Raw genomic sequence first — 27,486 nt, 5'->3', positions numbered from 1 at the left:
AGATGCATTATGTGTATAACTTTTCTGTCAGAAAACACTTCGCAACAGAAGTACAAGCACTATTCAATACAGTAAAACCAGACTTTGCTTCCCCAGGTCTCGGGTTGCTTCCCCTTCGTTTTCCAGGTTCCAGACTGTACCTCTTGCTTTCCCTGGTTGCTTTCTATTGCTGTCCCAGGTTGCTTCCCCTTGATTTTTAAGCTTCCAAGTTGCTTCCCGTGGCTTTTCTAGGTCCCAAGTTGCTTCCTGTTTATTTTTCAGGTCCAAGATTGTGCCCCTTGCTTTCCCAGGTAGCTTTCCACTATCCCAGGTTGCTTCTCCTCGCTTTTCGAGGTCCCAGGTTGTTTCTCCTTGCTTTCCCAAGTTCAAGGTTGCTGCCCCTTGCTTTCCCAGGTTGCCTCCCTTTGCTTTTTCAGGTCTCACGTTTCTGTCTTTTGCTTTCCTAGGTCCCAGGTTGCTGCCCCTTGCTTACCCAGGTTGCTGTCCCTTGCTTACCCAGGTTGTCTCCCTTTTCTTTTCAGTTCAAAGGTTTCTGTCCTTTGCTTTCCTAGGTCCCATGTTGCTTCCCCTTGTTGTCCCAGGTTGCTGTTCCTTGCTTTTCCAGGTCACAGGTTGCTGATCCTTGCTTTTCCAGGTCACAGGTTGCTGATCCTTGCTTTTCCAGGTCCCAGGTTGCTGGTCCTTGCTTTTACAGGTCCCAGGTTGCTGGTCCTTGCTTTTACAGGTCCCAGGTTGCTGGTCCTTGCTTTTCCAGGTCCCAGGTTGCTGGTCCTTGCTTTTCCAGGTCCCAGGTTGCTGGTCCTTGCTTTTCCAGGTCCCAGGTTGCTGGTCCTTGCTTTTCCAGGTCCCAGGTTGCTGGTCCTTGCTTTTCCAGGTCCCAGGTTGCTGGTCCTTGCTTTTCCAGGTCCCAGGTTGCTGGTCCTTGCTTTTCCAGGTCCCAGGTTGCTGGACCTTGCTTTTCCAGGTCACAGTTTGCTGGCCCTTGCTTCTTCAGGTCACAGTTTGCTGGCCCTTGCTTTTCCAGGTGCCAGGTTGCCTCCGTTTGCTTTTCCAGGTCCCAGGTTGCCTCCATTTGCTTTTCCAGGTCCCATGTTTCTGCTCTTTGCTTTTCCAGGTCCCAGGTTTCTGCCCGTTGCTTTCCTAGGTTCCAGGTTGCTGCTCCTTGCTTTCCCAGGAGTTTCATATTGCTTTTCCAGGTCCCTGGTTGCTGCCCCTTCTTTCCTGGTCTCAGACTTGCTATGTAGGGGGTTACAAATGACAAAATATAAACAAATGCACTGTCGCATACAATATACTGTAAATACATACACAAATCCAATATAAGAAATCAATGAAAATTAAAAGTGACAATGAGTCCAAATAAATATAAAAATAAATTCCAATAAATGAAGTGCAAATATTCTTCTTAAATGTTCCAAGGTGCTTCAAAAAAACAAAACGTGCTCCCTCCACACCACTGTGATCAAGCTGTTTACCAGATACAGTATGTATGACCAAAGATATAATGGTCATAAAGCATGTTGCGCCTCTAAGGCCCCGTACACACGACCAAACATGTATGCTGAAACTGGTCCGCGGGCCAGTTTCAGCATACATGTTCGGTCGTGTGTAGGCGCGAGCGGGCCGAATTCCAGCAAACATTTGCCCGCCGGGCCTTTTCCCAGCGGGCAAATATTCCTGGACGTGTTTTAAAACTGTCCGCTGGAATCCTGCCCGCTCGGACATGTACGGTCGTCAGTACAGACCTACCGTACATGTCCGAGCGCCCGCCGTCCCTCGCATGCGTCGAATGACTTTGACGCATGTGTGGAAGCCTTTAAATGGCAGGCCCGCCCACGTCGCCGCGTCATCGTTGCGGCGACGACGTGGACACGCCCCGCGTAGTGTTTAAGCGCGGACTTCTGTACGATGGTTAGTACAACCATCGTACAGAAGCCCTCTGGCAGGCATGTACGGTGAAAACGGTCCGACGGACCGGTTTCACCGTACATGTTTGCTCGTGAGTACCCGGCCTAAGGGTTAATGGCTCCACCAGCAAGATAAATCATCAAGAACGCCTCCCGACTCCACATCACTACCAGCAGACATAATTTCACACCATAATCAAAGTAGCATGAAAAAATAAATTAAACTGTAAAACCGCTATAGCGCAAATTTTTTAAAAACTGGAATGCAAACTCTTGTTGAGAGAATATGTTTGCATAATACAAAGGCTTCTGTGAATGGGCAGGAGGAGGGGCGGGCATAGCAGCTGCAGCGACTCTCCTGTTGAAGATGCAGAGCTCAGAAGAATTAGTGTTGGGCTCTTCTGGGAGTTCTATAAATCTGTCATGCACCTCGCTGGACTTTACTTTATAGCGTGCTTCTTTTTTTTTTTTTTTTACAAAGGAACAGAATTCCTAGAATTAAAATTCATTAACATTGAAAACAAAAAATTTCATGAATGATTTTCTGTGGTGGCTGTAACAACATGTATTTTTTCTTTTATTTTGCCATCTGTCAGAGAAAAATGACAGCTGTAATCACTCCTTTAAACATTTTTATATTCCATAGACTCATCAAGGAGCTTTTTATAAAGCAGCCAATGAAATCTGGCATTTTTATGATAGAAATTGATGTTTTCAATTTACTAAAGGTACAGATCTGCAGAATATACCACGTGCATGTTCTGTTTTCAGTTTTTGCAGTATTTTGTACTGACTGTTCATAAAAATGATGGCACAGCATTTTGGGCCATAATGAGTTCGGCTCTCATCCCTGTATACTCTTTATGGAAAAGAGAATTTTTTATGTTTCTGCTATGGGCCTGTTTATTGTGTCCTTACTTAATATAAGGAAGTAATGCATACAAAACGACAACAAAAATCCAGAATAGTAAGCTTTTTTCTGATGATCATGGGGTTGATTTACTAAAGATGGAGGGTGCTAAATCTTGTGCAGCTCTGCATAGAAACTGATCAGCTTCCAGTTTTTTTTCTTCTTTTTTTTTTTTCCAAAGCTTAACCACTTAAGCCCCGGACCTTTTGGCAGCTAAATGCCCAGACCAGGTTTTGCGATTCGGCACTGCGTCACTTTAACAGACAATTGCGCGGACGTGCGACGTGGCTCCCAAACAAAATTTACGTCCTTTTTTTCCCACAAATAGAGCTTTCTTTTGGTGGTATTTGATCACCTCTGCGGTTTTTAGTTTTTGCGCTATAAACAAAAATAGAGCGACAATTATGAAAAAAATGCTATATTTTTTACTTTTTGCTATAATAAATATCCCCCAAAAACATATATACAATTTTTTTCCCTCAGTTTAGGCCGATACGTATTCTTCTTCTTTTTTGTTAAAAAAAATCGCAATAAGCGTTTATTGATTGGTTTGCGCAAAATTTATAGCGTTTACAAAATAGGGGATAGTTTTTTTTTTTTTTTTTTTTTTACTACTAATGGCGGCGATCAGCGTTTTTTTTTCCGTGACTGCGACATTATGGCGGACACTTCGGACAATTTTGACACATTTTTGGGACCATTGTAATTTTCACAGCAAAAAATGCATTTAAATTGCATTGTTTATTGTGAAAATGACAGTTGCAGTTTGGGAGTTAACCACAGGGGGCGCTGTAGGATTTAGGGTTCACCTAGTGTGTGTTTACAACTGCTGTAGGTCTGACGTCATCGATCGAGTCTCCCTATAAAAGGGATCACTCGATCGATGCAGCCCCCACAGTGAAGCACGGGGAAGCCGTGTTTACATACGGCTCTCCCCGTTCTTCAGCTCCGGGGAGCGATCGCAAGGGGGCGGCTAGAAACGAATAGCCGCGCCCTCGTCCCGGATTGCTCCTGAAGCCACGGGAACCGCCGCATGTACGGGGGGGGGCTCCCCACCCCTCCACAGCTTAGCGCTCCAATAAGCATGGAGGAGCAGAGCTGCTGGCTGACTCGGTTCTTGGTTAAAAGACGCCGGGGGACAGATGCAGCATCGGACTGATGCTGCATCCACCTAGGTAAGTATGATGGGGGAAAAAGCCCAAACCCATACTTCTCCTTTAAAGAGGAACTACAGTCTGTTCACATATTTTGTAATCAAAACATCTTTGCTATTCTGAAGCTTCCCTCCAACCACTTTGCATATTATTTTATATATACTGTGATTTCTGTACTTGCCAAATGTGCTGCATAAATCTCCCTCCACTGAGTCTGGCTGCGATCATTTTAACTGTGGGCAGCTGAAGCTGCTGCCTGTTCACTTTCCTGGGTTTACACAGAGGCACACCTCCAGCTCTACAGCTCTTATTGGCCCTCTTATGACTCGCCCCCCTCCCTCTGGAAAAATCTCACTCGAGTGAGAGAGCGAGCTGTCCATGATATCATAAGCCTAGGCTTTTTACTAGACAAAAACAGGAAGTGGACTGTATAAGGTATTTACTGACGGGAAAGAAAATGTTTTACAATTCAAAGTTAAAAAAACAAGTGCAGAAGATTTAATAGATGGAAAGTTGAAAAAATGACTGAAGTTCCGCTTTAAAGCTTAAAGTTCATCTTTCATAACATGTTCGGGGTATAATGTGTTATGAATGCACTGGCCCCTGCACCTCCCATTACCCCACTGGTCCAGCTAGCTGGGGATCTTCTCCACCCGCTAGCTGCCACAAAAAAAAAAAAAACAGCGCTCTGTGAATGGAAAACGACAAGGCCCGATAGCCTTTGCAGCTGTCGGCCTGTTGTTTTAAGTGAATTCCCATAGCGCTGTGGTCCCTCTTCCTGTCAGTATGTATCAGCTTTCTCGTATGACATATGAGGAAGTAGAGACACTGACAGGTCTGTAGGAGACCTGCGTGACATCAGCAATCTGCTGGTCGCTGGTGCAATGCTTTACAGGCTCCTGCAACAAAAAATAATAAATGCACATTTTTTTTACCTACAGTGCAGTTATTCTTTTTTTTTTGAAAATGTGAACTTGTCCTTTAATTCAGGGCTAGGCAACTTGGGGCTCTCCAGCTGTTGCAGAACTACAAGTCGCATCATGCCTCTGGGAGTAATTGTAACTGCCAGCCTTGCAATGCCTTATGGGAAATGTAGTTTCACAACAGCTGGAGGGACCCAGGTTGCCTACCCCTGCTTTAATTGAACAAGCTGCAGTTAGAAGCTGATTTGCTACCACGTACAGCTGCACCAGATTTTGCACTCACCAGCTTTAGTAAATCAACCCAGTTGAATTGCAAAGTTGTTACTTTCTATGCAATCATTAGAAAAAAAATTAAAGTGTTCGTATTAAAACAACTGCAGTTTTTTAGAAGTTTGAAATAGTAAGAATTGAAAACAAACAAAAAAAAAAAGCAAAAATGGTCACGATGAAACAAGATTCTACAAAAAAATGTAATAATGTAACGAAGGGTAGAAAGTCTATCTTGCCTATTTGTAAATCGGTAAAATGATTAAGAGAACAGATTTTGACATGCCAGTAATGCAGTAACAAAACACAGTAGGCTTCATATATAAAGTTGATGCATCAGGATAAATATACCGTATATGCTTGAGTATAAAACGACCCGAATATAAGCCGAGGCACCTAATTTTACCAAAACAAAAATGGAAAAACGTATTGACTCGAGTATAAGCCTAGGGTGTCCATCTGCATGCCCCACTGTGCCTCACTTTGCCTCACTGTGTCCATGTGCATGCCTCACTGTGCCCATGCCTCACTGTGTCCATGCCTCACTGTGTCCATGACTAGACTGACGTTTAACATGGGAGTCTATGAAATGGGTGCCCAGATTTGAAAAATCAGTGCTCCCCAGCCATATGTCCCCCAGACAACAAACGTTGCACACTTGTAGAGGAGAAATGGGGCTACATGTGTGTCCAGGGGACCTATGGCCGGCCGGTACCGGGTCCCCAAAGTTACCAGAGAAATTACTGTTTAACATGGGAGTCTATGGAAGGGGTGCCCGGCTTTGAAAAATCGGTGCTCCCCGGCCAACAAACTTTGCACACTTGGAAGAGTGGGGCTACATGTGTGCAAAGTATGGGGCCCAGGGGACCTACGGCCGGCCGGTACCGGGCCCCCAAATTCCGGGAGATCAGGCGCAAAAAGGTGACTCGAGTATAAGCTGAGGGGGGCATTTTCAGCACAAAAAAATGTGCTGAAAAACTCGGCACTTATTTTTTTAAACAAAGTGACAGTTTGTTTTGAACTGCGTCCAATTAGATTTTCAAATTAGTAATGTGGCTAAGATAAAGTTACTTACTATCCTTGTTTTAAATATTTGTAGATTGAGCCTATTGAAATATTGGAATACAGTTACTGTTGGCTTCAGCTTTTTTTTTTTTATAAATAGCCAGGGGTGCAACTGAAAAAGTTGCAAAAACATATTTTCACCTAGGTTTGTCTCTGAACATGGGTCAGCTTAAGTGCAGTCCACAGCCAGCCCTTTATTTGATTCTTATGTGTATTAGGAGGGAATGCTTAGCCAATATAATCCAGCCAGCTTCATATTAGAAACAGACCACACCTACAAAACAATCAAGAGCCTTACGGCATCCTTTTGTTATTTACTATCAGTCAATTTTTTTTTAACTTCTATTATTTTTCTTGAAAATGCTGACAGTTGTCTTTATATTCTTCTTTACTGAAAAAAAAAAGAAAAAAAAAATCCTGCATATTTTCAAGTTTTACAGCCCACCAGACCTAGTATAGAACGGGCCAAAAAATATACATCGTAAAAGAGGGAGAGAGAAGAAGAAAAAAAAATCCGGAAAGCTTTCCAATGACATAAAACACTGGAATGTAAGGTAACATTTTGGGGGGAAATTTAATGTAATATGTGTTGGAAACCTTATGAGTGATATTTTATTTCCCCTTCAATTAAAAATGTCTGTAATTTAACTGGGCATAGTTTATTAACAGGAACACCAGTGCCGACCGGGTGGATTATAGATTCTCTTTCTATTACTACTGTGTATATAACCACGGGGAATGTTCTTCCAGCTCCTTGTACTCCTCAGTTTAGTAGACATATTAATGTACATTTACTGCACCTGAAGTGCTCTATACAATATAGGTGTCCACTTGGAAGGCAGACAGAGCTATTATGGCTTTTGTGTTTTTTGGCAAAAATTTCAGGCAATGTGTGTTCAATTTTTTATTTTTTTACTGATAAGTGCATTTGTGATTCTGTTAAGCTAGTTTTGTGATGTAGTTTTGTGATTGTGTCTGCTACAATACATAGCAAGATGGTGACATAAGCGCATTTGGCATGTTTCCTTTGCAGCTCAACAATTAATTTAGCATGTTGCTGAAAAATCCTCCACAACCCTTTCCCACCCGCTCTGGCATACTAAATGCTGGCTGGGGCGGGGCTCTGGTATGGGAAAGATTGACTGATCACGTGACCATTGTGATTGGTTGTCATAGTAGTCACATGGCGGTACCACCAGCTACCGATCATTAGCAGGGTCCAAGAGCTTACTATTACAGCTTGTTCTCTGTGCTGAGAGCGTGCAGTGAGCGCACTCTCAGCACAAAAACATTGCCCACCCAGCAACCCATATGGCGTTAAAGCCCACCCTTTTCCCACTGCACATATGTGTTAAGCAGTCATAAAAGGGGTTAAAGTGACACTAAACTTGCATTTTTTCTAAAATAAAATAATAGCAATACTTTAAAATGCAAGTCTCTCTCTCTCTCTCTCTCTCTCTCTCTCTCTCTCTCTCTCTCTCTCTCTCTCTCTCTCTCTCTCTCTGTCTCTCTGTCTCTCTGTCTCTCTGTCTCTCTGTCTCTCTGTCTCTCTGTCTCTCTCTCTCTCTCTCTCTCTCTCTCCCTTTATTTAATTGCTCAAATGCAAGTTTTCTCTGCTATTCTCAGACTTTCTTTTCTATGGTGGCCACATTTGTTCTCCATGCCCCTTTTGTGTATAACATTTCAAGTGCTATTGCGCTGGTAGATCCAAGCGGGGTGCTATCAAAAACAATCAGATGTGATTGTAAGTGACAAACGTAATACAAAATGTGCCGCCCTGTAAATTGACGATAAGACTACAAATCGTGACAAGAAATGTGAAGACCAAACTAAATTATATGCAAAGTCCCATAAAATAAATATTGGTCAAAGGACAGAACCTCTTATTGGAAGATTGTGAAAAAATCCAGTGCTCAATATAGGTCCAACTTACGCTTTAGATGTGGATGTCAAACGAAAAAAATTAATGTTGGGTGCACCTCCAACATGCACAAAAAATAAACAATATAAAAAGCCGCGCCAAATAACAAAAAATGAATATAATAGTTCAACAGTCCACAGGTAGTGTAAGTAATAGTGGATATTGGATTGATTCTCCAGCAGAAACAAAAACACTGTATTGATCAGAGGCTGATTTGCATGTAAAGATGTTGATTTTTCAATGCACCAGGTGACATGCATACACTGTGTGAGATCCCACCACCGGAATTATGTATCAGCTTACCAGATAGCAAGCCTTTGGTGCAGTTGGCTATAACCCAGCCACGGCCTTTAAATCCCCCGGGCTCAGATTTCCAATCAAAAAGACAGCTGAGGTTTGGAGTTGGTGTGTAATTCCGATTTAGGACACTCCACAATTCATCAGCAACCACAGTATACCGATAAGCGTAACCCAATCCGGTTCACATGTAGACAGGAGAATAGAAAGGGACGCAATAGCGTGATATCGTAGGTATACAAATTTATTTAAGAAAGTAATGTACTTACACTTAGGCAGTATAAACACAGCATTAAACAGATAAAACAAGCCGGCCGGCTAATAAATTTGTATACCTACGATATCACGCTATTGCGTCCCTTTCTATTCTCCTGTCTACATGTGAACCGGATTGGGTTACGCTTATCGGTATACTGTGGTTGCTGATGAATTGTGGAGTGTCCTAAATCGGAATTACACACCAACTCCAAACCTCAGCTGTCTTTTTGATTGGAAATCTGAGCCCGGGGGATTTAAAGGCCGTGGCTGGGTTATAGCCAACTGCACCAAAGGCTTGCTATCTGGTAAGCTGATACATAATTCCGGTGGTGGGATCTCACACAGTGTATGCATGTCACCTGGTGCATTGAAAAATCAACATCTTTACATGCAAATCAGCCTCTGATCAATACAGTGTTTTTGTTTCTGCTGGAGAATCAATCCAATATCCACTATTACTTACACTACCTGTGGACTGTTGAACTATTATATTCATTTTTTGTTATTTGGCGCGGCTTTTTATATTGTTTATTTTTCTTGTCATCACACGCTAGCCGCTGCCTATATTTGTAGTGTTGTGTTAGCGCGGTTTTTTAGTGTATATATATATGCACAAAAAATGGTTGCCTACCATAGAGAATGGACTCCAAATGAGCGTAGTATGGAAAGATATCCCTAAAGGTGGTAGTCCTTAACTCGTTCTTCCCTTTAGGTGGAAACACTATAATAGAAGAGGGTGGGGAAGTAATAATTCAACACTGCCACAAATTTGTAGCAAGTTATCCTTGCTATATCGGAGAGTGGTGCCTGCTGCACTGATGTAAAGCTTCTGTGATTATTTACCCACCATCTTCTATGAGAGCGTTTCCACCTAAAGGGGAAAAAAGGATTTAAGAACTACCACCTTAAGGGATATCTTTCCATACTACGCTCATAACTCTTATAACTTAGAGTCCATTCTCTCTGGTAGGCAGCCATTTTTTGTACATGGTGGTGGCGCACCTGGGAGATTTACTTTTTTGTTTGACATCCGCATCAATATTTAGCGTAAGTTGGACTAATATTGAGCCCTGGATTTTTTCATTATCTTGAATTCCAATAAGAGGTTCTGTCATTGGACTGTTATTATTTATTGAATGTAATTTAATTTGGTGTTCACATTTCTTATCAATATTTGAAGCTTTATGGTCAATTTACAGCACAGCAAATTTTCTCTTCACTTTGTGTATGGGATTATAGCCACCCTTTCCTGCTCACTCCCGAAATTAACTGCATCTACCTGCAGACATCTTCATCTCCATCAAAATTGTATTATCCATAGAGTGGAACATGTGACCAGAAATACTCACTTTATACTAGTAGTGGTGGGGTGCATCAGTGGAGGATCGGAAGCGAGAAGCCTCAAATCGACAGGACAAATTTTTAAATATTAAATAAAAGAAAACTGAGAAGTGGTATACCATTAATTAAAATAAATAAATAAATTATTTTAGTGACACTTTAAAATTGAAAGCTACACTCAAGCGATATTTGGGGAATTGTTTACGCACATTTTTGCATGCTTTAACATGTTGCGTTAAACCATGCTCCTGAGTTTTCAAAACTTAGCGTACCACAATTCGCAGCATGAATGCAGTGCATTGTGTTGTTGCACTCTACTGTAAAGTGCGTTGGGGTGCTATTCCCAATATATGTCTCTGCATATAGAGCAGATGTGTTGTGGCATCATGCGTGTGCATTTTTGGCACACTTTACTGCAGTGCACAAATGTGAATGGGCCTTATAAGGCAAGGTCTGCTAATTATGCCAGATTTCACACCCTCATATTTATTTGCTATGTAGCGGTTGTAAAAAAAAAACAAAAAAATGTAAAAATAAAATGCTACAGTGTTTGTATATACAAATTTATTTTGCCCATAGTTGAGTAAAACCTACAGCAGTTAAATACTACATATACCAAATCTTCTGGGTCTGCTTTGGGTAATTTTCTGTTCAACATATTTTATAGTCCTTTAATCAGTCGATGTGAGGTCTGTAGAACAGGGGACTATACAATGCTATAATTGTCTGTACAGTAATGGGTTATCATTAGCCCCACCATACAATGCTATAATTATTGTCTGTACAGTAATAGGCTATAAATAGCCCTATCTAGTTTTACAGTCACTTTCAACTACTGCGGCAATGCCTGGGATAACCCATGCTCCTCGTGTCTAAGGTTTGTCTGCATTGCTGTGTAATTGTGCATGCTGCACATCCATGCATCAATCACTCCTAGCATCTATAGGTAAATAGACATGCTCAGACATCCATTAAATCTGAAACGCTGACTCGGTAATAACAAAAATGTCTCATGCCAGATGTTCCTCATCACATTAAAGATGATTGACGGGTCGAGTATGATTGCACGTCATGCCCAACAAAACGGATAGTAGGAGACAATAATTCCAAGTCCTTTTCATTGAGGAGTTTCGAAATCTGCCGTACCATGTCGGATTGATTCTAAACAGATGCTAGAAAAGAACAGATCATTTTGAGCTATTCACAAAACTCATAGACTGTGCACTTTCTAAACATTGGGCACTGCGGACGAAATAAATATTTATATTGTCTGCTGCAGATTCACTTTCATGTGATCATCATTGTCATCAGTAAATAGTAACAGGAGTTGACAGCCCAGTTGTAATTACTGGTATTTTATGGCCTCCTGTAATTCTGTTTTATTACCATGTTAGATGTAATTTTTTTGTAGAGATGCACCGAAAAGAAAATTTGGTGGCAAAACCGAAAATTCAGGATGAACTTGACCGAAATCAATAATGACAGATATATATATAAATATATATATATATATATATATATATATATATATATATATATATATATATAATCATATTATATTCTACTTTTTAATTAATATCATGATGAATTTAAATGAATATATTGTCAGCCATTATGGGCACCTTTGGCACAAGAAAAGCTCAAGAAAAATGCATTCCTTTAAATTCTAATGTCTTCACACTGATCCGTTGCACTTCCATTGTGGTGTTAAAAATCTTGCTTGCTGCATTTTTGCTTAGTTAAAAAAAAGCATCAAAAACTTACCTCCACGTTGAAATACACTGAAAACGCATCAATAATGCACCCGTGTTACATTTTTGATGCAGGTTTTTGAGTCACATGACCTATGAAAAACACACCATAAGCACAGTAAAATCGTGGCAAAATCGCATATTTTTGGCACCATTATCGGCACCTTTTTCTCTATTGGCAAAATGCTGAAAACGCCATTTTTGGCCATAAAAATTTCAGTGTATTTCTCTTTTTTTTTTGTATATTATAACTTTAGATTTGACACTGAAGTTCCTTGTTTTCCACTTCAAGGGAGCCTATGATAATATCAATATGGCAGGGGACATTAATTTATTTGCTTTCACTGGTTTAGGATCATCTTCCCTGCTTTACTACTTAATGTTTTGGTAATCTGGAACAAGCATGCAACCAATGTAGTCTGAAAAATTTAATTTCTATTTTTGCTTGCTTGTTCAAAGTAAGTGACCCAACAGGATGACAACTTTGGAGGCCGAGACAGCAGCGGCCATTTATCTGCCCTCCTTCTTTCTATTAAAGGGTACACTCACCTGCTTATTGAGGGCAAAATGATAGGTCTATGTCTATGTAAAGGTTCCCAACCAACCACTTTTTAATCACCTCTCCAGCATGCCCCTGTCTCCGCTTGCTCCATTGCAGCCACCACCAAAGTGCCCAGTGTTGAAATGTAAAGACATCAGTTGGGTTGCTTTTCTTGTCATTGGGCGGAGGTTAGATGTCCCGCTATTTTTCAGAAGAACGAGGTGTTTTGCGCCGATACAGTAGAAGGATTGGTGATATTGCTGGAGAGAAGCATCGGTGGGTCAGGGAACAAAAACTGACACTTTGCCTCTGCATATCTTATAAAGTTAATGAACAGCTTGTTTTTTTTTAATGCATGCTCAACAGTAGCTGGTGGCTGAAGACTGTCCATAAGCACATCTAAACCCCAAAACAAAATTGTAATGTAGTGTACCTTGCCAATACTTAAAGTGACTGTAAAGGCTTGTCTTTGTTTTATTAAAATAACAAACATGTTATACTTACCTGCTCTCGTGCACATTGCTGGATTGAGATCAAGCTCATGTATGTATTTAGGGGGAGGGGGGCTCTGAATGCAGAAGTTTTTTTAAGGTTAAAAAAAAAAAACCTTCTGCCTTTACAACCACGTTAAATGGGAGGGCTTCATTCATAAATTTTTTATTTTATTTGGTCTTTTTTCTCTTTATTATCATCTAGTGATCTGATCAACTGACCAGTAACACACTCCCTGTCTTAGGGTGGCTCCATTTTATTGAGGAGCAACAAAGCCACCCTTGGACGGCAGCATTGTCAATCTGGGGAGAGGGTAGTGTTAAGTCCCGTACACACAGGCCGAATATCGCCCAGTTCAATAGAAACAGTCTGACATTCAGCCCATGTTTACAGCAGCCTGTCCGAAAATCCTGTCAAAAGGGGCATGCCCGAAAAAATCTGCTGATTGGAATCTGGTCCAAAGGCTGAGAACGATGACCGGTGTGTTCTGGTGGTGGGGGCAGTCCCCCTGTCGGAACACAATAGTTTAGTGGGGAGATCGATGTACTAACATCGGATATTTAGTACTGCGAGATCCTGTTTTGTTTTTTTCAGCCTAGGTAGTGTGTACCTTTTTTTTAAATGCACAAATTGAACAGTTTAATTGTGTTAACGTTACGTGCATCACATAATTGATAGAAAAGATAATGAAAGTGACGGGTCCACCTTAACCACTTCAGCCCCGAAAGAATTTACCCCCTTCCTTACCAGAGCACTTTTTGCGATTCGGCACTGCATCGCTTTAACTGACAATTGCGCGGTCGGGTCCTGCGCGATGCTACGGGCGCGCATGCCCCCTAGATGGCCAGGAAGCCCAGCATGTCATATGACGTCCACCCAGGATGGGAGATCCCATCTGTGGACGTCATATGACTATGGGTGGTAGGGAAGTGGTTAAAGTGATTGTAAAGTCTTGTTTTTATTTCTCTAAAAAAATAACCAGCATGTCATACTTACCTGCCCTGTGCAGGGGATTTGCACAGAGCAGCCCAGATTTTCCTTTTCTTGGGTCCCTCCTCGGCTCTCCTTGTCCCTCCCTCCTGTTGTGTGGCCCCACAGCAAGCAGCTTGCTATGGGGGCCACCTGAGCTGAGTCACAGCTCCCCTGGGTCCATTCAGACATGGAGCCCTGTCCGGGCCCGCACCCTCTCTCCTGATTGTCTAACTGACTTTGACTTCAGTGAGAGCCAATGGCGCCTCCTCTTTGAGAGCTGTGTCTCAGCCAATCAGGAGGATAGTCCTGGACGGCCGAGGAACTCGTAGACATTGCTGGAGAGAGATAAGTATTAAGGGTGCTGGAGCAGCTGCTGCACACAGAAGGTTTTTTATCTAAATTCTGGCACCCCAAATTATCACATACCCCACATTTATTATGCATTAAGATAAAAAACCTTCTGACTTTACAACCACTTTAAGAGCAGATACCGGTATTTCACATTTGTTGATGACACCATACCCTTATGAAACATATATTCTGGGGTAATTCAAACACATCCGAAACAGACTTCAGGGAGGGATTTCGGTGTTGTTGGACAGTAACCAATGTGTACCCTAAAAATATTTTTTTCTGTAATTCTAGTTGGATGTTACTGGTTCTGCGCTAAGATTTGTGACTGTATACTGCCTATATATTTCCTTCCACCCTTTGCATAATTTTACAATGGAAACTGGGTTTGCTTCAGAGTTCAGTCCAACTTTTCAGAAACGTATGAAAGTCTGCACGTACACCTATATCCTATAGGTTGGATTGAAGGGGATCTTAGTACAGAATGCAGTGTCTGTTAAATCACCAGGCTTGTGAGCACCGTTTTCAGGATGTGTTCTTTGGGCGCTCCTGTTACCGCTAACACCACAGCTCTACTTGGCAAATAATGATGCACATTTATATTCCACTTGGCAATAATAAATATATATTAGTTTCTTTGAGTTGAAAAGACTTTTCTCTACATTCAAGGGACTAACTGTATCATGTTCTTGAGCTTATGAACAAGATTTTGAGAAGCTGCTTACGATAAAGATCTATTTTTTGACCTCAGCAAACAAGTGTAACTGGAGAGCGCGTGTTTATGTATTAGCAAAAGGACATTCATGCCCCATGCCAGTCGATGGAAAAAACAAATAAGGAACAGTGGGTTTTTAAAGCATAGGATTACATTTTTAATGGCACTTAGTGGGTCATGAAGGCTTGGCCATGACAACTCATTGATACCGAATTTAGATTAGCATGCAAAATTCGGAACCTCCTTTTACACCAGACCTTTTTTTTTCGTTCAGCGTTTTGCAAAAGTTGACTTTTAGATGAACAGCGACAGTGATCCAGACTAAAAATAATAGCAGGAGCATGTAGTGGGGACCCCCCGAGATCTCTCATGTTTTTGTAGACAGCAAGCAGAAAAAAATGTGAATTTGTCCTCTTTACCTCTAGTAATCCCCCTGGAAAATTAAACATGTGCTATGAATTGATAGCGGCTCATGACATGTTCGTTCCCCATAGAGACTCATGCAGTCAGTGCGGCTACATTCTTGGACTGCAGCTTGAAAGTTTGTGTAAATGATAGATGGTTGTTGCCTATGTGCGCTACTCCTAGAACACTGTGCTACTGTTTGCTTTGCAAGCTTGTTTAAGTACAGCTTTACCTACTAGTTACTGCAGTGCGACGAGATGATATTCGCAGAAATTGAAAAACAGCAATTCCCAAGTTTTAAAAAATTAACTATGATATTTTACATTCTAGCAGTGTTTTTATACATGCCGTCTGTTTCCCCGCTGTATTGTTCATTTCTTGAACGATTCTATGGAACATATATATATATTTTTATGGGGCGTTTGAAAATACAAATCTTAATTGAGCTATAAATTAAAAAAAAAAAAAAAAAGTTTTATTTCAAAGTGTAGTCACAGTTCCGCAGACCACCCGATTTCGTTTTTGGAAATTGTTCCGTTTTGGTGAGTCATTGGCTTGCCTCGGTGGAAATGGAAAAGCGATTAAGTCACAAAGTATGTTGTTAAAAAAATATATATATTAAGTAAATAAAATAATTTAAATTTCAGATTGATAATGGTAGATATGTACTTTTTCTTAAAAAAATATATATATATATATATTTCTCTGTTTTGTTAAAATTGAGTCCAATTTCAAACTTTCTAAGTATTTTTTTTTTTATCGAGTAGAACGTTGGGCAAGCCATTGGACTGAGTTGTTAGGTGAAATTAATGAGATTACATTTTCTGTTTTATTTTCGTTTTATAGGTCTGTATGAGCTCTTGGCTACACTACCGGCCCAGCTGCAGCCACATGTGGACAGCCAAGAAGACCTGACCTTCCTCTGGGATATGTTTGGTGAAAAAAGTCTCCATTCACTGGTAAAGGTAAGCCCCACTGAAATACTATTCTAGATTCACAGTACACATTATACAGGATTATGGTTTGATGGCCTCGGAACTTCAGACACGGCGTTGGCATAACACGGAAATGACAAATTCACATTTGTCTGAACCGCTGAAGCAGCAGCGAGGGTTGATTTTTATATCAGAAGGCTGTACAGCAGGGAAGAAAGTCATCTTAGTTGACTGTTGGCAGTTTGGCTCTCTCTGTAGACAAACCATTTCCTGAAATGTTTCACTTTGAAAATTGTTCTATGTTTGGGAACAACTCTGGAAAATGAACATTTGACTTCTGATTACCCCAAGGCAGGTTTAATTTTTGGGATGCAGACACACAAATGCTTGTCTAATTTTCTGGCTTATGTAGTGTGTTTTCTCCCAACTTATTTATTTATGTGTTCTGTTTCCTTTTCCCCGGTGTAATATTATATAACTGTTTTGCATTTAAGTGTGCAACAAAACAAAATGCAGATTTATAAAACCAAAAGCAGTTTTTGTATCATAAACAAAAAAATCTGTACTTTTTTATCCCTTTTTTTTTTAAACTATTCCTAAATTCAGCTGGAGGTTGTTAACCACTTAAGCCCCGGACCAATATGCTGCTAAATGCCCAAAGGCGTTTTTACAATTCGGCACTGCGTCGCTTTAACAGACAATTGCGCGGTCGTGCGACATGGCTCCCAAACAAAATTGACGTCCTTTTTTCCCCACAAATAGAGCTTTCTTTTGGTGGTATTTGATCACCTCAGCGACAATTTTGAAAAAAATGCAATATTTTTTACTTTTTGCTATAATAAATATCCCCCAAAAACATATATAACATTTTTTCCCCCTCAGTTTAGGCCGATAAGTATTCTTCTACCTATTTTTGATAAAAAAAATCGCAATAAGCGTTTATCGATTGGTTTGCGCAAAATTTATAGCGTTTACAAAATAGGGGATAGTTTTATTTTTATTTATTTTTTACTACTAATGGCGGCGATCAGCGATTTTTTTCGTGACTGCGGCATTATGGCTGACACTTCGGACAATTTTGACACATTTTTGGGACCATTGTCATTTTCACAGCAAAAAATGCATTTAAATTGCATTGTTTATTGTGAAAATGACAGTTGCAGTTTGGGAGTTAACCACAGGGGGCGCTGTAGGAGTTAGGTTTCACTAAGTGTGTGTTTACAACTGTAGGGGGGTGTGGCTGTAGGACTGACGTCATCGATCGAGTCTCCCTTATAAAAAGGATCCCTCGATCGATACGCCGCCACAGTGAAGCACGGGGAAGCCGTGTTTACACACGGCTCTCCCCGTTCTTCAGCTCCGGGGAGCGATCGCGACGGAGCGGCTATAAACGAATAGCCACGCCGTCGTCCCGGATCGCTCCCCGTGGGAATCCGACCGCCGCATGTACCGGGGGGGGGGGTTCCCGATCGGACCCCCGACCCGCGGAAAGGCAAGGACGTACCTGTACGCCCATTTGCCTGTGCGTGCCATTCTGTGGACGTACATATACATGCGGCGGTCGGCAAGTGGTTAAAGTAAATGCCAGTTTAGCTTTTCTTTCAAGTAATTTGGGAACACAAACATCTGGGGTTCTAAGTTCTATGACAATTTATGCCAGCTTCTATGGTTACAAGCCTGACCCAACACCCTCCTAAGCTTCTGTGTCCAATTTTGATCAGTGAGCATAGGTGTGTGCAGCCCATTGTATTAGGGTGTGCACCCCAAAGCTCAAACACATATTTGTGTGTATGTGTATATATACTGACGGTGTCATTAGAGCAGTGGACGGTGTCAGTAGGGTAGAAATTGGTTTCAGTAGGGTAGTGGATGGTGTCAGTAGTTTTTATTTTTATTTTATTTTGTATTTTCTTTTTACAATTTTATTTGTTTTAATTTTGTTTTGTTTTTTTGTTTTTTTAAATAGGGGGAATGTGTGGCACATGGGGTGATTAGGGTGTGCCCAGGCACACCTGGCACACCCTGTGCGCACGCCTATGTCAGTGAGGCCAACTATAATTAAACTTGGAGGGGGCGGGACTAGGCGGTTGAATTAAAAGTTATGGAAATTCCTCTCTGGGCGTAAAAAAAAAATGCTAGTTCATTATTTTTAATTGCAAAGTTACTCTTGATAACAGAACTGCAGGCAAGTCCCAAAAGCTTATTTTAATCCACTTAAAATAGTGTAGACACTCAAAAATCATTGCATGAACTTTTAACTACTGCCAATATTACATGAAGTCCACCATTATTGTAATTTGCCATAATCACCTATCCACAAACATTTCTCTGAGAGTAGAAGTGTCAGCAGTGTGAGCCAATCAGACACATCTATATTACATAGAAAATGGTGCAGAGCAAACCATAAACATATAATAATAATGTGAATTCCAATCCAAATTAAACTTTAAGGCCTCGTACACACGGACGGACAGTCCGCTGAAAACGGTCAGCGGACATGTTCGCCCGGAGATTTCTGTCTGATGGTTGTACACACCATCAGACAGAAATCCGCGCGTAAACAATACGCGGGGACGTGGCCGCGCCGTCGCGGCGACGATGACGCGGCGACGTGGGTGGCCCTGGAAGTTCAAAGCTTCCACGCATGCATCGAATCAGTACGACGCATGCGAGGGATGGTGTCCGGTGAGTCTGTACAGACGACCGAACACGTCCGACGGACAGGTTTACAGTGGACAGATTTCTTGGCATGCTAAGAAATTTTTGTCCGCTGGAAACTGTCCGATCCGCCGGACAATTGTCCGGTCGGGCCTACACACGACCGAACATGTCTGCTGAAACTGGTCCGTGGCCTAATATACTCCTAAATACCAGTTCATATAAGATCTGTGTTTTCAAGCACTGGTATATTCCAAACTTCTTAATCTTAAAGTGGTTGTATACTTGTTTTTTTTTACTTTTACCTACAGGTAAGCCTATAATAAGGCTTACCTGTAGGTATAAAGAATATCTCCTAAACCTGTACGGTTTAGGAGATATTCCCCCCGCAATGCGCCGCTGATTGCAGCGGCGCATGCGCAGCGGGGATCCTCGGCTAAAGGGCCGGCAGCCGCCGGCCCTTGCCGGTTTGAAGTCTCGCGCACACATGTGCGGGAGTGACGACATCGCCGCTCCAGCCCATTAAGGTTATGGAGTGGCCTAGCCAGTCTCCAGACTTTAATCCTATGAAACATTTATGGAGGGAGCCGAAACTTTGAGTTGCCAAGTGATGGCCAAGAAACCTTTAGGATTTAGAAGAGTGGACTAAAATCCCTCCTGAGGTGTGTACAGACCTGGTAACCAGCTAAAAGAAACGGCTTACCTCTGTGCTTGCCAACAAGGGTTTCTCCACCAAGTACAAACTAATTTTTTTGCTTGGGGATCAAATACTTATTTTACTCACTGAACCCAATTTATAACATTTGTATTGTGTTTTTTTTTATGGATTTTTAGTTGATATTCTTTCTCTATCATTTAAAATACACCCATGATAAAAATTATAGACCCCTCATTTCTTTGTAAGTGGGCAAACTTGCAAAATCTGCAGGGATAGAATAATTATTTTCCCCATTGTATATGCTCACCTCCACGAATTGACCTCAATTCTCATCAAGGTCACATGCACTTTTGCCCCTTTTTAAGCTATACAACAAATGACCCCTGAGTCCTATTAATGCTCCAGCACTTTCGGACTTGTTGCTTTAACCACTTAAGGACCAAGCCTCTTTTTGACACTTACTTGGAACCCCCAAACATTATATATTTTTTATATATAAATATATATATATTTTTTTTTTCAGACACCATAGAGAATAAAATGGCGGTTGTTGCAATACTTTTTTACACCGTATTTGCCCAATATTTTTGGAAAAAATATACTTTTTTTCTCTAAAAATATAACACCAGTAAAGTTAGCCCAATTTTTTTTTTTATATTGTGAAAGATAATGTTACGCCAAGTAAATTGATATCTAACATGTCATGCATCAAAATTGCGTCTGCTCGTGGAATGGCAACAAACTTTGACCCTTAAAAATCTCCATAGGCCACGTTTAAAAATGTCTACAGGTTACATGTTTAGAGTTACAGAGAAGGTCTAGTGCTAGAATTATTGCTCTTGATGTAGCGATCGTAGCAATACCTCACATGTATAGTTTGAACAACGTGTTCAAATGCTGGCGTGAGTTGCTTTTGCTTTCACTTCTGTGCGCAAGATCGGCGGGACGGGACGTTTACATTTTTTTTTCTTTATTCTTATTTATTTTACATTTTTATCTTTTAATTTTACACTGTCCTTTAAAAAATAAACAAAAAATTGGGTCACTTTTATTCCTATTACAAGGACTGTAAACATCTCTTGTAATAGAAAGAAAGTATGACAGAACCTCTTAAATGTGAGATCTGGGGTCAAAAAGACCTCAGATCTCACATTTACTCTAAAATGCAATAAAATAAAAATTCCCCTTTAAAACCATTGAGCGGAAGGGCCGTTTTGACGTTGCTTCCTCTATTCGATGTTATGGAGCAGAGCGGGGCCATCTTTGCCTCACTCGGCTCCATGACTGTCGAGGGGGAGGACGCGATTTTCTCTAACGCTATCGACAGCTCCAGTAAGCAGCGGAGATGACCAGAACGCGGCGGAAAGGGGGGCGGTCCTCTCCGGTCCCTGGTAAAAGTGATCTTGCAGCGAATCCGCCATGGAGACCACTTTTATCTGAAAATACTTTTATATGTTGAAAACAACGGTATTTAGCATCAAAGTACCGACGTACAATGACAGTAATTTGCGCTAAGTGGTTAAACATCCTCCTCCATCCGATGTGATTAGTATTCATGCAAAAGGAATGAAATCAATAGTGCTCTCTGTACACTTAAAACCATTAATTAAATATTTAAACAGGACACAAATAAATATGCACACTCAGTGCCATGATCTACAAATAGTACCTAATAAGCAATCCCTTCTCACTACAGGATCCTGAAAACCACCTAGTAGTGAAACAAACGTGCTGACCCAGCTCTACTTCTGAAGAATCACATTGAATGGAAGAGAATGTTCTTTAACCACTTAAGCCCCGCACCATTATGCAGCTAAAGGTCCAGGCACCTTTTTGCGATTCGGCACTGCTTTGCTTTAACTGACAATTGCGTGGTCGTGCAACGTGGCTCCCAAACCAAATTGACGTCCTTTTTTCCCACAAATAGAGCTTTCTTTTGGTGGTATTTGATCACCTGTGGTTTTTATATTTTGCGCTATAAACGAAAATAGAGCGACTATTTTGAAAATAAATGCAATATTTTTTACTTTTTGCTATAATAAATATCCCCAAAAATATATATATATATAAAAAAAAATGTTTCCTCAGTTTAGGCCGATACGTATTCTTCTACCTATTTTTGGTAGAAAACGCAATAAGCGTTTTATTGATTGGTTTGCACAAAAGCGTCTACAAAATAGGGGATAGTTTTATGGCATTTTTATTAATAATTAATTTTTTACTAGTAATGGTGGCAATCAGCGATTTTTTTTATCGTGACTGTGACATTATGTCGGACGCTTTTGACACTATTTTGGGGCAATTGTAATTTTTTGGGACCATTGTAATTTTTACAGCAAACAGTGCTATAAAAATGCATTACTGTGAAAATGACACTGGCAGTGAAATGGTTAACCTGTAGGGGGCGCTAAAGGGGTTAAGTGTTCTCTGTGTGTTTCTTACTGTAGGGGGGCATGGCTGGGCATGTGACATCACTGATCGTCGTTCCCTATGACAGGGAATAGACGATCAGTGACAGGCTCACTAGGAATCAAAAGGATAAGTGCATCCTCACATGTAGTGCACATGTGGATGCATGATATTTAAACATATGCCACGTCCTAAACAGAATTTATAGAAAAAGAATGACTTAGGGGCTAGTCATGGACTTTATCGGCATTATAGGTTGGTAAAGATAAGAGTCGCCACCAATCGGTAACTTTATATAAAATTTGTTTATTACAAAAATATACTCTAAATATATTTTAAAAATTTGTTCTCCAAAAAATACATATTAGATCTAGTTAACACAGCGTTCACAGTGATTGAAGTAACTTTGATATAGAAGATTATAAATGGTTACAGTACGATAACAAACAATGTAAACAATACTTGATTGAAAAAAAGGTAATGATAAATAGATGACGTCCTATACGGACTGACACTTAAGACCATAGATGGATCAAGTAACTTCTAGAAAAAGTAAAACTTTTTCTAGAAGTTACTTGATCCATCTATGGTCTTAAGTGTCAGTCCGTATAGGACGTCATCTATTTATCATTACCTTTTTTTCAATCAAGTATTGTTTACATTGTTTGTTATCGTACTGTAACCATTTATAATCTTCTATATCAAAGTTACTTCAATCACTGTGAACGCTGTGTTAACTAGATCTAATATGTATTTTTTGGAGAACAAATTTTTAAAATATATTTAGAGTATATTTTTGTAATAAACAAATTTTATATAAAGTTACCGATTGGTGGCGACTCTTATCTTTACCAACCTATAATGCCGATAAAGTCCATGACTAGCCCCTAAGTCATTCTTTTTCTATAAAGGCTCACTAGGAAGCACAACGAGAGGTTTGTTTCCACTTACCTCTCCCCGTTCTTCAGCTCTCTGACCCGATCGTGGGAAACCGGCAGCGATCGGGTCCGCGGGCGTGGTCACGGAGCTCAGGACCGGGTCGCGAGTGTGCCGGCTACGGCGCGCTCGCGACCCATTGCGTCCCATGGCTGGCCTTTTTAAAGTGTATGTACCTGTACGTCCATATGCTCAGCCGTACCATTCTGCCAATGTATTTAGTCGCGTGGCGGTCGTTAACTGGTTAAACATCCTCTTCCATTCGATGTGAGCTTTTTTTTACCCAGCTTAGTTGAGAGGGTCACACTCCCAGAGATGAGCCTACAGCCATTGGGAGGAAGCACGTGTTGGTTAATCCAACGGTAGTTGAACACATTGATCTCATCTGGTGTAATCCTTTCATTCATCAAGCCACATATGGGAGACCTGCACTACGCTTTATAAATTAAATTTGAGCACTTTAATATTGTATGAGATTTATGTATATGTTCTATTATATTTGATTTAACATTGATCTATGCACATGAACTAGTACTGGTTTATTTTATGAATATTGACATTCACCTTGTAACACTTGTTATAATACATTCTATTTATGTTGAAGTTGTTTTATGCACAGTAGGATATTGATGCATTGTAGGTATTGGCAGGAGTACATTTGTGGAGGTGACTGCGCTGATTGTCATTCACTTTAATCAGACTCTTCTGCTTTGCTCAGTGCTGTTATCTTAACGTGTTTCGGGGACTAAAAGCTTAGGGCCATGTTTAGGCCTGGCTTACACCAGGAGAAGAGTGCTGAAAATACCTTCCTTGTGTGCTGATGTTGATTCAATGTATGTGGGTTGGATGGGATAAAAGAAGCCCAACACTCTGAGTACGAACTTCGACTTCTAGCTATACAAATAGGGAGGCTTTGGAGAGAATGGGGCCAAGCTCAATGTTTATAGAAAAAAGTTGAGGTTTGCATGCACTTTCAGCTTTGTAAAGCTCCGGATCTACTCATCATTTTGACATTCAGTTTTCACTAATTTTCTTATGCATTTTATAATTTTGTGCCCAGTTTGACCTTCACATTACTTACCAAATTTATCGGTGTATATCGCGCACTTTTTTCCCCAGAAAATAGGGGGAAAATCACGGGTGCGTGCTATATGCCGATAGCATACCTCGGAGGGGAAGGAGGGGGACGAGCGCCTGCCGGAAATCACAGAGCTGTCATCTCCTCTCGGCTCTCACGTCACACACGCACAGTCCCACCTCCGCCACCAGCATTGGACCAGTGTTCTGTCTGTCACAGGAGATGGTCCGATGGCGGAGGCGGGACTGTGCGTGTGTAACGTGACATCCGCCGAGTGGAGATGACGGCTCTGTGATTTCTGGCGGTGATTTCTGGCCGGCGCTCGTCCCCCTCCTTCCCCTCCGAGGTATGCCATAGGTAGGCGCTACCGCTACCAAGTAGTTACAAAGTCCCTTTGCAGGCGTTTTTTTTTTGGTGCACACCTTATGTGTGGGAGGTAATTGGTGTTCAGGTACAATTTGCTGTTGATCTTTGTACTTTACAACTAGCAACTGAAGATCAGTCCAAAAATACTACCAAGGTTGACTTTACATTTGAAAAGACAGGCTCTGGTGTATTTCAGTTTATTATTGCATATGTCATACGTGATTTCTTATTGTGCAAAACACGCACTTCTTAGGCTGGTTTAATTTTAACTGTATTTACTATTTGGACTAAAAATGTGTTTTTCCAGAAAATTCCCTCTTAAAATTGGGGTGTGTGTTATACGCCGATAAATACGGTATTTACTTCAAGTATGCCTCATGCAAATCTACTTGTGAAAATAACTTTTACATGTTGTGCCTGTTAGGCCGCGTACACACGGTCGATCCAAACCGATGAGAATGGTCCCACGGGCCATTTCCATCGGTTAACCGCTGAAGTGGCCTGATGGTCTGATGTGCGTACACACCATCGTTCCAAAAACCGATCGGGTCAGAACGCGGTGACGTCAAACAAACGACGTGCTGAATAAAACGAAGTTCAATGCTTCCAAGCATGCGTCGACTTGATTCTGAGCATGCGCGGGTTTTGAACCGATGCTTTCTGTACTAACCATCGGTTTGGACCGATCGGGCAGCTGGCCATCGGTTCGATTTTAAAGCATGTTTTAAAATTTTGGACCGAAGGACAACAGACCGATGGGCTATACACACGATCGGTTTGGACCGATGAAACTGAACCTCGGTCCATTCTCATCGGTTTTGTCCGACCGTGTGTACGCGGCCTTACAGATGAAATGCTGATCTAAAAAAAAACGAAATATTAACATTTTCTGAAGAAAACACTTTTTTCCCGATGATACAGCTATTGATGCATTTGCAGCCATTTAAACGTCTCTTTCCACATGTGGCCACTCTTCACCAAAATGGAGCAGGCCCGAATGAGAAAAAAACAACCTATATAAGTATGTTGTAACTGAAACTTCCACTGTTTTGCTATATCTAAGCTGTACCAGAAGCAGAGGTAGAGGGCATAGTCATGAAAGTTTCCAGGATGCCAAGTCTTTGAACCTAATCCACTTGGGTAGGAAAATTAGGTAAAGTTGTAAATTGTATCATGTTTTCTGGCACATTGGTAATTCACTTTAAGTGGCCATTATTTTATATGTAATTCTTAATGTTGAGCAGACTGTGGGAGGTAAGATGCTTAAAAAAAAAAAAAAAGCAGAGTTACTCCCTGATCTGGACTATTAATGTTTTGCTTATTTTTTTTCTATTTCTCCTCTGCAATTTTCTATTCCAAATAACAGTCTCAGATTCTCTCTCTCTGAAGTGCTGTAGACCTAATTCCGACCTTTGGCTCAGCAAGAGATGGGTTAACATGCTACCACTGACAGCGAATGCTTATTCAACATGCACAAATGTTTGCTTGCCCTTGTTTGGATGAATATCCGGGCCGCTAGCACAGAACATTGCCGACTTTTTTGTATGGTTAGCATTAAGAACTTGGAGTTAAGCTTAAATAAATAAATGTTCACAGAGAAAAATTATAAGGAATATATATGTATTTTTTTGAGGTCCCACATGGCAACGGTTCAGTAGCCACATTAATTTAAAATAATTTCCTTTAACAAAGTCAACTGAAATTCTAGTAAGTTGTTTCATGTGATGGCTCTATTCCATTAAAATACTACTTCCATATATTAGGGTACATGGAAAAGAAACATGTACAAAGATCTTTTTCTTATTTTTTTTTTAACATTTCAAGACTTGTTCTGACCCCTTTGTATACATTTTTATATATTGTTTTGTGTGGCCTTTCTTTCTGGTTTGTCATTAAAATCTGACCTGCAAATATAGTGCTTAAAGCGGAACTAAACCAAGCTATACTTTAAAGTAATGGTCCAGCCCCCTCACCAAAATATTAAAAGTCAGCAGCTACAAATACTGTAGCTGCTGACTTGTAATGTTAGGACACTTACCTGTCCAGGGATCCCACGATGTTGGCACCCTGCGATGTGCTTCAATCGGCTCAGGTGCTGCCACCGCCATTTCTTGTAAGGGAAACTGGCAGTAAAAAAAAATGCTTTCTGCGCTTTGTAAATGACCGACAGCAGGGTGAAGAAGGTGGGGGGCCAAACCTCCGGATAACCTTGCTGCGGCAAAGTCACCAGGAAGGTTCCCCCCCCCCGAAAGGTGCCAAATGTGAGGGTGGGGGGAGGAAGTAAACAAGCAGAGCTTCCCGTTTTGAGTGAAGCCCCGCTTTAATGCTAACTCTGGGGATAATGGAAATCCTCTCATGCAGTACTACATGAGATAAATGTTAGTTTATGTCCAGGGTCCTGGAAAAAAAACACTTTTTAAACTTATTCCCACTCTGCATTGGATGTGAGGAAGCAGAGGGACAGCCCACAAGCCAGCGCATAGGGAAGAAGAGAAGAGCACCATTTGCCAATGGAGCCTAAGGGAGCAGGGTAAGAAAAATGACTTTTTTTTCAGCACGCTAGACATAAATAATCATTCTAAGATTTGCGGTGCAGGGGCACGTTACTGCAAAGGAGGATTTTTGTTTCCCCCAGAGATAGGCTTAAACTCTCCTTCGGTGATGTGAGCGTCTTTTCTGGTGCTTCTAGCTTCCTTGTTCTTCTGTGTGTTATCTTTGACCAACCCACTTGGCCAGTCCAGGATGGTCTAACTCTTCTGCAGTGTTTTATTTTATGTTATAATGTGGCAGTGTGCCTGTGAGATGGTTGTTTTTATTATATTTATATTTGGTCATAGAGCTTGTTCCTTGCATGCTGATTGCTAAACAGGGCAGCACAGGTGTAGTGGATAGCACTTTCATCGAGTGGCAAAAAGGGTCGCTGGTTCGAATCTCAACCACGACACTACCTGCCTGAAGTTTGCAGGGGTGCCTGCGTGGGTTTCCTCTGGGTAATCCTGTATCCTCCCACATACATAAATAAATATCCTTACTAACTCCTGGTGGTCAGTATCTTTTGTGCCCTTGAAGTGTCCTATGGCCTATGATGTCACTTCTGAGATGCTGGGAACAAATAGGAACTGCTGGGATTATCCAGCAGGCAGACCCTTGTGCTATGGCCACATGTGTTTTTATCC

At 41.1% G+C, this 27,486-nt stretch overlaps 1 protein-coding gene across 4 annotated transcripts in view; it reads left to right on the top strand.

Annotated features, from left to right (window-relative positions):
- The window catches only part of MPP7 (membrane palmitoylated protein 7), a 537,461-nt gene that overhangs the window by 245,438 nt on the left and 264,537 nt on the right, over positions 1–27,486 (top strand). For all 4 annotated transcript variants that reach the window (XM_040352591.1, XM_040352588.1, XM_040352590.1 and 1 more), the window contains one exon: positions 16,117–16,235. In XM_040352591.1, the coding sequence (XP_040208525.1) occupies positions 16,117–16,235 (119 nt within the window). The remainder of the gene's footprint in view (positions 1–16,116; positions 16,236–27,486) is intronic.

This window comes from Rana temporaria, chromosome 5 (assembly GCF_905171775.1).
Source record: "Rana temporaria chromosome 5, aRanTem1.1, whole genome shotgun sequence".
In the NCBI taxonomy this organism is placed as follows: domain Eukaryota; kingdom Metazoa; phylum Chordata; class Amphibia; order Anura; family Ranidae; genus Rana; species Rana temporaria.
The sequence above is the reverse complement of the archived record's forward strand: the minus strand, read 5'-3'. Positions and strand labels throughout refer to the sequence as shown.